At 47.0% G+C, this 12,517-nt stretch overlaps 1 protein-coding gene across 1 annotated transcript in view; it reads right to left on the reverse strand.

Annotated features, from left to right (window-relative positions):
- Nucleotides 1-4,069: 4,069 nt before the first annotated feature.
- The window catches only part of LOC147736768 (uncharacterized), a 119,234-nt gene continuing 110,786 nt past the window's right edge, over nucleotides 4,070-12,517 (reverse strand). Inside the window, exons 2-3 of the mRNA XM_086953820.1 lie at nucleotides 4,775-5,484; nucleotides 4,070-4,300 (exon numbers count right to left, since the gene is read on the reverse strand). Of these exons, the coding sequence (XP_086809946.1) occupies nucleotides 4,070-4,300; nucleotides 4,775-5,484 (941 nt within the window). The remainder of the gene's footprint in view (nucleotides 4,301-4,774; nucleotides 5,485-12,517) is intronic.

Genomic DNA, 12,517 nt, shown 5'->3' on the forward strand with positions numbered 1-12,517 from the left:
AGCTGTAACAATATTGTGACCACTGACTTGCTCTTGACAGTAATCCGGTATCACAGCTTTAGCTGAGGCCCCCAATTCCTAGTCTCATCATTCACTTAGCACCCAGGGCGTCTCATCATTGCACACACATACATACATGCCACCGTTACCACTTAGTTCATTCCTGGAGACCCACACATGTCACTGCAGATCCAGGGCTTGCTACCAGCCACAGCAAGCTCCAGCACATGGCCAAATGTGGGTGGCGACCTGGGGACTGGTGTCTGAGTGACCCCAGAGTACCCTTGCACAAAGCCTAGCACCAGACATCTGTCTGTCCCTTGCTTCATGGTAATGGAGGACCACGAGTGTATCTTGTGGGGTCACACACAACGTTAACTAGGATGCTTCACGTCTCCATACACTAGTGCTGTTGCTTCGATATAATGGTTTGGAAGCATGCCTTGTGCGCTCACAAATGGCACAGAGTCCAGGGTCATCAGACTATATTAAGCCAACCAATACGTTCAGTGAAGGAAAAGGTCCAAGAGACAAAGGTGTTGCCAAAGCAATTACACTATTAAATGTCAAAAGTTGTCTTCTGAAATATCAACATTGCAAATTGTACTTGTAACGCTTGCCCTTCTCTAATAAACACAGTGATGGAGCGAACTACACACTGGAATGCCTCACATCTGAGTGGCTGGTGGTGGGAGGGCTGCAGGGGAGCCTAAGCTCCTCCCCACCCTCTTCCGGGACAGACTAATCACCAGGCTAGAAATAGACACTCTGGAGATACTTCAAACTCATCAGGGCGTTCAGTCTCATCACCACATAAAACAGGCGGGGAGATTAGTTTATTAGCAAAGGTTTATTGCATAAAATAAGTCATTCTTGGTAAACAGCTCCCTGCGATAGTGTCATTTGTTTAGTTGTCAATCTCACCCCTCACACTAGAACAGGACAACAACTGACCTCACAAAACACATCACAGCATGCGATGAAATACTCCTTACAGTGTCTTTATCTGACAATCTGTTTTGCTTTGTAAAGTATGTGAAAGTTAGTTTTTGTGTATTTAATTCCCACCAGAATAGCGGCCAAACTCCAGCCGACTTCTACCATATGGTCTGGCTTTGCCCAGGCCTTGACCCATTCTGGTCCGAGGTGGAATCTGAACTCACACAGACCTTGGGTTGGCAGGTTCCACACAATCCCTTACGTCTTCCCTCGGTGTATTTAATGGTTTGGACGGCTCTAGAGCGGACAAACATTTACTGGGAACGCTGGTCGCTGTGGCTAAACGAGATATTGCAGCAGCCTGGGCCCAGCCCAACCCCACTACCCTGCAAAAGTCTCGCCGGGGAGTGGATTGGTTCACAGCCCAAGAGGAACCACTCTTTGAGACACATGGTTGTCCTGCGAGGTTCCACAGGGTTTGGGGCAAATCGCTGAACCTACTGTTTTAAATCGACAGCTTTGGCTCTTCCATGTAACGGGGTGCTGCTTTCCAGCTTGGGTGAGGTTTTTTACTGTCTGTTGGAGATGGAATTGGCTTTACTGTGTAAGATGTATGCTGTCTTTTTGTTTGTTTGTTTTTCAAAATGATAATAGAAACAAAAATTATTCTCACCAGAATAAACCATCTCAAAACATTATGAATTGTGTAACGGTCTCGGCAGTTGAAACTGCAGAATTATATGGTTGGTGCCACCTTTGTATGTTATTAGAATCTGGACAGCCATGAATCCTCTTTTGATCTCTCAGCCTGGATAGGTTGTACAGAATATTTACACAGCAGGTCCGAAGATACTGATAGGGAGTAGATGTTCCTGCTTTAGTGATGAAAGGAGTTTATATTTTTTGTCCACAAGTGGCAATTGTTTCCGATTTCTTTTCCTAGTTTCTTTTTCCCATGTGCTCAGGTCTTTCAATAATTTTCTGCAGACATCCACAACAGCTTCGACAACCAACCCGGAGACCAACCCACCCAACCATATGCTGAACATTCTCCCCCCTTAAACACCCTTAACGACTGGAACCCAATCTCCACTGAGGACACCATCCGCCTGATGAACTCCATCCACTCAGGATCCCCCACAGACCCATGTCCTCACCACATCTTCAACAAAGCAGACTCCGTCATAGCACCGCACCTCCGAGACGTCATCAACTGCTCCTTCAACTCCGCCACCTTCCCGGAAAGCTGGAAACACGCTGAACTCACCGCCCTTCTGAAAAAACCCACAGCAGACCCCACCGAACTCAAAAATTACCGCCCCATATCGCTCCTTCCTTTCCCGGCCAAAGTCATCGAGAAAGCTGTCAACAACCAGCTCGCCGCCTTCCTCGAAGCCAACAAATCCCTCGACTCCTCACAATCTGGCTTCCGAGCAAAACACAGCACTGAGACCGCCCTCATCGCAGCAACAGACGACATTCGAACTCTACTGGACAATGGAGACACAGTCGCCCTCATCCTCCTCAACCTCTCTGCAGCCTTCGACACAGTCTGCCACAGCACCCTCTTACAACGCCTCAGAAACATCGGAATACAAGGAAAAGCACTTGAATGGATCACCTCGTTCCTCTCCGGAAGAACCCAGAGAGTCTGCCTTCCACTATTCAAGTCCGAGGCCACTGAAGTCATCTGTGGCGTACCACAAGGATCCTCACTCAGTCCCACCCTCTTCAACGTATACATGAGCCCCCTCGCGGCCATCGCTCGCCAACACAACCTCAACATCATCTCTTACGCGGATGACACTCAACTGATCCTTTCTCTCACCAATGACCCCAACACCGCCAAAACTAACCTACATGAAGGAATGAAAGAAGTTGCCGAATGGATGAAACACAGCCGTCTGAAACTGAACTCAGATAAAACAGAAGTCCTCATCTTAGGTACATCCCCCTCTGCATGGGACGACTCTTGGTGGCCGGAAGCCCTTGGAAAAGCACCCATCCCGACAGACCACGCACGGAACCTAGGCGTTATCCTGGATTCTTCACTTTCAATGAACAGACAAGTCAGCGCCGTATCCTCATCCTGCTTCAACATTCTTCGCATGCTCAAAAAAACATTTCGCTGGATCCCCACCGAAACCAGAAAAACAGTCACCCATGCTCTGGTCACGAGCCGACTGGACTACGGAAACACCCTCTACGCAGGTACTACCGCTAAACTCCAGAAGAAACTCCAACGAATCCAAAACGCCTCAGCCAGGATCATATTAGACATCCCGCGTAACGAACACATCTCTGGGCACCTGAAAGACCTCCACTGGCTACCCGTCAATAAGAGGATCACTTTCCAACTGCTAACCCACGCACACAAATCACTCTACGACATCGGACCAGAATGCCTCAACTCACGACTGTCCTTCTACACCCCCTCCCGCCAACTACGTTCTTCCAGCCAAGCCCTCGCCACTGTACCTCGCATCAACAAGACCACCATGGGAGGCAGATCCTTCTCATACCTGGCAGCTAAAACATGGAACTCACTCCCCACTTACCTTCGCCTTACCCAGAACCACCTAGCATTCAGAAAGCAACTTAAAACGTGGATATTTGACAAGTAATCCTTCTCCCCTCCCTTAGCGCCTTGAGACCCTCTGGGTATGTAGTGCGCTATATAAATTCTTTGACTTGACTTGACTTGACAGTAGGTAACATGTCCTCAACACTGCACACATTTCATGAGAGTCGGATAGGTTTAATTCGCAGCGAAGCAGCCTCTGTGAAGTTCGTTGCTTGGTGAAGTGACGTTTAAGAACCTACATTCTGTTTGGAGACCCTGCGAACATTAGAGTGACATTTAGAGGAAAGGGAGGACCTCATCCCGGAAGGATTGTTAGATGTCATAGGAGGTCTAACTTCAGATGTAGATTCTTAGATGATGTAAAAGATCACATGAAAGGTTTTTTAGCAGTGCTTTGAGAAGGCTTCCATCTTGTATGCGTTACTTGATGCTGCTGAGCACCACGTTTTGTTTACAGCAGTTTCCATACCCCTTGCGGCGTCATGGCCGTCGCCTGCGTGTTCTTTGATGGTGTGCAAGGCTTGCCTTAAGATCAAAGCTCTTGCTTCACACAGGGCAGTGATAAAGCACCTGGCCTGTGTGTACGCTTTGATGCCGTACAAGGGTCGCCTTCTGAGCAAACCTCTTGGAATACACAGTGCAGTGATAAGGCCTCTCTCCTGTGTGTATGCTTTGATGGTGTACAAGGACTGCCTTAAGAGTAAAGCCCTTGGAACACACAGTGCAGTGATAAGGCCTCTCTCCTGTGTGAGTTCTTTGAGGCAGTACAAGGTGTACCTTCTGAGAAAAGGGAACCACTTTCCAAGACGACACCCGAGGAGACCACACGAAAGACAAATCTGGCGAAGGTGAACACTTACATCACCCGTGCGGATGCGTATTTGACATCCTTTTGCGCTGGAATATATTCATCTTTCAAAATTTCGATCAATCTACCACAAAATAAAAGGATAGCTGCCATCCTAGCATCTGGAGTCTGGTGCAATCACAGTAGCTGAAGAAATTTGATCCAACTGATAAAAATTCGGAATATTAAATTATATCTCATCCATTCGCCCTGAAGAAGTCCTTCGGACGAAACACGTTGGCTACTTTGTGAAGATTGAAAATAAAGAAAGAAAAGAATATATAATGGCTTACTGATATATTTTTTGACCTCTCTGATATTACTCACTGTACATTATATGGTGTGCCGAACTATTTCTTTGAACTCTCTCCTGTGTGAGTTCTTTGATGCAGTACAAGGTGTACCTTCTGAGAAAAGGGTTTGGAACACACAGTGCAGTGATAAGGCCTCTCTCCTGTGTGAGTTCTTTGATGCCGTACAAGGGTCGACTTATGAGAAAAGCGCTTGGAACACACAGTGCAGTAATAAGGCTTCTCTCCTGTGTGTACGCTTTGATGTTGTAGAAGATTTCCCTTCCGAGTAAAACTTTTCTCACAGATATTGCAGTGATAAGGCCTCTCTCCTGTGTGTATGCTTTGATGGTGTACAAGGGCTGCCTTATGAGAAAAGCCCTTGGAACACACAGTGCAGTGATAAGGCCTCTCTCCTGTGTGTACACTTTGATGCTGTACAAGGTACGCCTTCCGAGAAAAGGGTTTGGAACACACAGTGCAGTGATAAGGCTTCTCTCCTGTGTGTACGCTTTGATGTTGTAGAAGATTTCCCTTCTGAGTAAAACTTTTCTCACAGATATTGCAAAGAAAGGGCCGCTCTCCTCTGAGAGTTTTTTCATGCGTCTTTCCAGTGAATGTTTTCTTACACTCAGCACAGGCATAAGCTCTTAGGCCGGTGTGTATTCTTTTCTGCCTTGCAAGTAGTGTTTTATTGTTAAAATTCTCCCTCCTCAGTATTCCTTGGTGTTTTCTTTCATTCATTTTATAAGCAAAATTCTTCCTTCCTCCGGAAGCTTTACGTTTCTCTTTCCCATTCATACTTTCTGTCGTCGGCTGCTGTGCTGCAGAATAAAATGAACACTGAAAATTATACATGGGAAATATTTCTTGAAAGAAATGCACGGTTATAATATGAGAAAGGTGGACAGTAATATCTAGGAAGGAAGGAAATGTTACTACCTGTAAACAATCATTCGTTGCTTGTAGTTCTACGGTTCCCATGTGGTGATCTCTCATGGGCAGAGTTCTGACTACTTAAAAAAAAGAATTTAAAGATTGAGTTTTGATCTGGAGAATGACTTGTAATCCATAGCAGGGAACTCACTAACCTTCTCTGCTGCCTAAGACTGCTAGCGAGCAGCCATCCACCCTCGCGGGACACTCCCTTCACACCACACCACCCTGGTGGGACTCTTGGTCCCAGGGTGCATCGCTCCATCTCGAGTGGCCATAGCTGCTGCAGAGGGAGGCGCTGACATCGCGCTACAAAGCGCCGCCTTCCCCCAAGTAGCGCGGGACTCACTAACCTTCTCTGATGCCGGAGACTGCTAGCGAGCAGCCATCCACCCTCGCGGGACACTCCCTTCACACCACACCACCCTGGTGGGACTCTTGGTCCCAGGGTGCATCGCTCCATCTCGAGTGGCCATAGCTGCTGCAGAGGGAGGCGCTGACATCGCGCTACAAAGCGCCGCCTTCCCCCAAGTAGCGCGGGACTCACTAACCTTCTCTGATGCCGGAGACTGCTAGCGAGCAGCCATCCACCCTCGCGGGATGCTCCCTTCACGCCACACCACCCTGGTGGAACTCTTGGTCCCAGGGTGCATCGCTCCACCTCGAGTGGCCACAGCTGCTGCAGGGGGAGGTGCTGACATCGCGCTACAAAGCGCCACCTTCATCCACGCAACGTGGAACGCGCACAGATGACGACCGGGCAAAGCTTGTGCCAAGAGCGGGCCCATCTGAGCCCGTCCGAGCCTGGAAGAGACTGGACAGGGCCACCCCTCTAATAGGTTACCTAAAGTAAGTTTAGTGGGCTGCTTGAATGAAGTTAAAGTATTGTATGTATCATAACTTGTAGAGGGGCTTATTAGGGCGTCTCTTAGCGGCCTGCAAATACAACGGGAAGTTTACTATTCGTACAGTTTTTCACATTTCTCTTTGTATCCCGTCTGAGTAATTAGCCCCACTTAAGTATGGGAGATAGTCCACCCCTAACCTCCAGGCCTAATACGCGCCAGAAAGCTTCTAAGCATACACCTAACACAAAACCAACTGCTATTGATAAAATGTTACGGCAGGCGATTGGTGCTGTCTCTAATGAGATTGAACGCACAGAACGTAGGCTTTCTTTGACACCTTCAATCCCATGCCCCTCTTTGGTTTTAGAATCGGGAGTTCCTGATCTAGCCCAGATGTTTGATCTCTCTGCCACCCCTGACTTAATGTTGCCCCCGGAAAGGGTTCTTTCTGTATGCCCCGTTAAATCACCTCTGAAGGGGGCCAATAGGAAACACCTTCAAAGCAAACAAAAGGAGAAAAAGGGGGGAAGCATGTGAGTTCCTTATCGAGAGTAACGTCAATGACCCCGACTGTGAGCAACAAGCCTAATGGAAGTAGTCAGCTAGCATTGGAGCCCCCAATATGGGCTTCAACTTTGCTAAAAGAAATTAAAGAGCATTTGGAAACACACATCCATAGTGAGATGGGAGTTCTCAGACAGCATTTAGAGAAGCTTACCTTGAAGGTCCATTTATGGGGAAGTAAAATTGATGCCCTTTCTAAAACTCTGGGTAATTTGAAAATAACAGAACTGGCCTCTATACAACAGAGCAATCAGGTGGCCACACTCCTCCGAAATGAAATGTTAATAGAGAATCTAATTCTGAAGCTGAGCCTTTCACTGCAGCCAATCACGCTACGATACCAGGGGGGTCTTGTCTTGGGGCAGTAAGGGCAGTAAAGGAGGGGGCAGCTGGCCATGGCCTGACGCCACTGGCATCTATAACGGATCTGCCAGCAGAGGGTAGCTCTCCGAGCACTAGTAGAGGAGATCCTGGGAACAATATAGATCCTAATAGATCAATAATCAAACATACTCTGCCATGTATAGATCGGCCTTCTGCCTCAACTCCTTATACTGTCATTCTAACTGGAATTCCTGAGCTGGAATCAAATAGAGCAGAGCAATACCCAGAGTTAAACAATAAAGTAATTTTTTGGCTAGATAAACACAGACCATTGCCCCCCCTAATCGAGAGTGACATTTTATTTGCTAGGCGGGTTAGTTTTACAAGATTAAAGAAAAGATTCCAAACAAACAGAAAAGGTCTGTTAGAAAAGAAGAACAGTGGTATGGGAAGTCCTGTAGGGCCGCATACAAAGGTCTAGCGGAAGCTGTTAATCAAAAGATAGAGATAAAATTAAGAGCGCTAGAGTATTATATAAGAAAAGGCAACATGATGCCAAACGAGCATGGGACGAGGACTACTGGGGTGAGCAGCTGGGAGCTAGTAAAGAACGCTCCATGTGTACCTTTTGGGATATGGTTAGGTGGGGTAGGGGGCTCAAAAGGGCTGAACCTACTAACCATGTTCCCCCCGAATTTATGGGTTTCTCATTATACCACCCAGTTTGCCCCTACTGAGCTGCTGGGCGTTAGTGAGGCTCCCATCACCATCGAGCAAGATACCATCCCCCTATGCTTCACTAGAGTTTAAGTTATAAAGGTGCTGGATACCATCCCTAAAGGCAGGGCACCTGGTTTGGACTCAATCCCTGCTAACCTATTTATGCAAGACAAGGAGGTGTGGGCATCATATATATTAGCGCTAATAAACAGTATCGCAAAGGGTTCACCCATACCCGAAACCTGGAAGGGCGCAGTGATAATTCCTATACATAAGAAAGGGGAACGCTCAGATCCGGGAAACTACAGGCCTATAAGTTTAATTGATTGTATCCAAAAAGCAGTAGCTAGGCTTGTCCTTCTGAGGATACAAGCAGGGATTGAGGAGGAAGAGGTAATCTCTCCACTCCAAGCTGGGTTTCGTAGTCACACTAGTACGATCGATCAAATATTTTGATTGGTTTTAATTTACTGGCGGGTTGTGGTACTGGGAGGGGGTACACTGTACGCTGCTTTTATTGATTTTAAATCAGCGTTCGACTTGGTGCCTCGTCACAAAATGTGGACTGTCTTTGCAGAACAGGGTATGCTGTATGCCCTTGAACATCCTTTCTTTCTTAATTAAGTTACACGAGGGTAACTATGCCCAAGTCCGCTGGAACCAACAAGGGAGCGTTACAGAAAAATTCCTAATCTCCAGGGGTGTGCGCCAAGGGTGTGTATTGGCACCGACTCTTTTTTCATTATACATCAACAGGGTGATCAGCTATTTTGAACACCACCCAACTGATGCCCCCAAGTTGGATGGGAAGCTGATCCCCCTGTTGATGTTTGCCGACGACACCCTTCTAATTTCGAAAACCCAGCAAGGTTTACAGAAGGCCATAGATGCTTTTGAGTTACTTTGCAAAGACTATGGACTTGTTATAAACGTTAATAAAACCAAGTTTATGGTCTTACATGAATCTAAGCAAGTTAGAGGCAGGGCGGTCGTGAGTGGGGTACAGCTCAAGGGTCCCCACACTCTACACCACTTTCGGGGTCTGCCTTGGGCCAGGTACACCATCTTTTCCCTGAACATACACCAATCTATGTTTTCCTTCCATGCCATAACCGTAGGTGCCCTCGGGGACCCCCACAATTGGGCAATGTCTCTCTTAGCAATCATGGCCCCCAGGGTCACCCACAGCGTCTGAGCTACATTATGATCCGTTGGTTCCAAAACATTCAGTAGACAGCGCCTAACCTCCGGCCGAAGGGCAATCCCCGTCACTTCATTCATTACATCATGCACCTCACGCCAGTAGGCAACGATCTCACAACATTCCCAAAGAATGTGAAGGAATGACCCCACCTGCCCACATCCTCGTTTACACAGACCATCTTCAGAAAAACCCATGTGAACCAAACGAGGGCCCGTGACATAAATCCTATGTAGAATCTTAAGTTAAACTAACCGGAGTCGAGCTGGGATTGCGACCTCCTTTGGAGAGGAGATCAAAGATTGCCAGTCTTCGTCATCCAGTTCAAGACCGTCACGGGTCCACAATTCTTGGAGGTGTAATAGGAGGTCTGTTCTATCATTGATTAGTTTTTTATAAACTAGGGAGATGGTGCTATCAGGCACATAGCCATCCAACAATCTGTCCTCGAGCGGAGACGACTGCGGAACTACCTCCCCGACCTGGAAAACTGACCGCAAAGCATGCCGGACCTGAACATAACGGAAGTACTCAGAGCTACTTAACTCAAACTCCTCCTGCAACGACTCAAACGATTTAACCTGTCCCTTATTCCAGAGGTCACCCACCTTACTAATACCAATGAGGTCCCATTTATCGAACCCCTTGGCATTCCACAGTTTGCCAAGTTTATCTGATCAAAAAAGCGGGGTCGCCCTGGTCAGGCGATCAGTCTATCCCGTCGCGTTAGTCGCGTCCCGCCACAGGTGCACTGCTATCTCCGTGGGTCCGGACAGAACCCTGACAACAGATTTAGAATACAGCGCCCTATAATAGTTGCCACCGGGCAGGAGCCATCTATCCATGGCAAAAGCGGGGTGCGATTCGGGACCATATATGCCATGATTTATGGCTCCCAATGGGATGCCGACCACGTACTTTTTATCTACCCGAATATAAAGTCCCAAGAAGGACATGGTTGAGACCTATTTGCCTCCAGCTAGGTATACAAACAGGTTGGATTTTAAAAACAAATAACTCACAGCCTGTGGTTGTAGCCATCGCAAAATTTCTCCACTGGATGTGGATCATACAAGTTCGAGATCCTTGCATATACTAATACATTGTGTGATTTATCTAACCACATAAACTTGCACCTGTCACTTTACTGTTTTATAGAAATACAGAGTTGGAATCCTTCTTGTGTTTTTAAATAATTTGATTTATGTTTTTTCTTTTTTTTTATCAAAAAGCTGTATTCAATTCAAATTGGTATAGAATCTACCACTATTTTATTAATTAACTATTTATATTTTAATGATAATCTTACTATTTGTTGATGCTATATTTGTTACTGGATTTGTCTGAAATAGCCATAAATGTAAACTGTCCTGTTATTGTGTCTTTTATGATTTTTATCGAAATAAAGACTTTTCAATTGAATTGATATACAGGGGGACTGTGTATTAATTAACTTCAGGGACCCCAGGGGGGTTCACTACATTTTAAAATAGGACCACGTAAGGGATACTAACGGTATAAGGACCCTTCCTTTTGGCTATTTCTATCCTCCCACTCCACTAAAACAAATCATGCAAGGGGTTTGTTACCTTGAGGACTTATCTAAGGCTGCAGAAGAATCGTTCTGCTTCGGTAGTACTCAGACACTGAACTAGGCTTTGTACGTGTGTCAGATTGAATTGCTAGTACTGAATTGCTAGTACGCATAGAACTATTAAATTGAGTTGAGTGCGCTGCCTGAATGAGTTAAGATTCAGAGTAGCATGCGTCTATTTAAAAAAATTGTTACCTGATGTGTTTTTACCACCTTGGCTGCTTGAGCGATTCTCCTGCTGTGCTGGGCCATAATGTTGATGAATCTGATCATGATGAGCTGAGCTCGTCATGAGCACCCTAGAGGTATACCTCATGAGCATCGAAGGGGTTAACTGCTCACAATTTTTGAGCTGTTGGTAACATTCACTGCATAGTCGCCGCTTTGCTCCCCGGTCCACCACAGCTGGTGCTGTTTGCGTGGAGTCAAGTCAAGTCAAGTCAGATAATTTATATAGCGCACTACATACCCAGAGGGTCTCAAGGCGCTAAGGAGGGGGAGGAGGATTACTTGTCAAATATCCACGTTTTAAGTTGCTTTCTGAAAGCTAGGTGGTTCTGGGTAAGGCGGAGGTAAGTGGGGAGTGAGTTCCATGTTTTAGCAGCCAGGTAAGAGAAGGATCTGCCTCCCATGGTGGTCTTGTTGATGCGAGGTACAGTGGCGAGGGCTTGGCTGGAGGAACGTAGTTGGCGGGAGGGGGTGTAGAAGAACAGTCTTGAGTTGAGGCATTCTGGTCCGATGTCGTAGAGTGATTTGTGTGCGTGGGTTAGCAGTCGGAAAGTGATTCTCTTATTGACGGGTAGCCAGTGGAGGTCTTTCAGGTGACCAGAGATGTGTTCGTTGCGAGGGATGTCTAATATGATTCTGGCTGAGGCGTTTTGGATTCGTTGGAGTTTCTTTTGGAGTTTAGCGGTAGTGCCTGCGTAGAGGGTGTTTCCGTAGTCCAGTCGGCTCGTGACCAGAGCATGGGTGACTGTTTTCCTGGTTTCGGTGGGGATCCAGCGAAATGTTTTTTTGAGCATGCGAAGGATGTTAAAGCAGGATGAGGATACGGCGCTGACTTGTCTGTTCATTGAAAGTGAAGAATCCAGGATAACGCCTAGGTTCCGTGCGTGGTCTGTCGGGATGGGTGCTTTTCCAAGGGCTTCCGGCCAGCAAGAGTCGTCCCATGCAGAGGGGGATGTACCTAGGATGAGGACTTCTGTTTTGTCTGAGTTCAGTTTCAGATGGCTGTGTTTCATCCATTCAGCAACTTCTTTCATTCCTTCGTGTAGGTTAGTTTTGGCGGTGCAGGGGTCCTTGGTGAGAGAAAGGATCAGTTGAGTGTCATCCGCGTAAGAGATGATGTTGAGGTTGTGTTGGCGGGCGATGGTCGCGAGGGGGCTCATGTATACGTTGAAGAGGGTGGGGCTGAGAGAGGATCCTTGTGGTACGCCACAGATGACTTCGGTGGCATCGGACTTGAATGGTGGAAGGCGGACTCTCTGGATTCTTCCGGTGAGGAACGAGGTGATCCATTCAAGTGCTTTTCCATGAATTCCGAAGTTGCTGAGGCGTTGTAAAAGGGTGCTGTGGCAGACTGTGTCGAATGCTGCAGAGAGGTCGAGGAGGATGAGGGCGACTGTGTCTCCATTGTCCAGTAGAGATCGGATGTCGTCTGTTGCTGCGAT

The sequence above is a fragment of the Lissotriton vulgaris genome, chromosome 1_2, assembly GCF_964263255.1.
Source record: "Lissotriton vulgaris chromosome 1_2, aLisVul1.2, whole genome shotgun sequence".
Taxonomy (NCBI): domain Eukaryota; kingdom Metazoa; phylum Chordata; class Amphibia; order Caudata; family Salamandridae; genus Lissotriton; species Lissotriton vulgaris.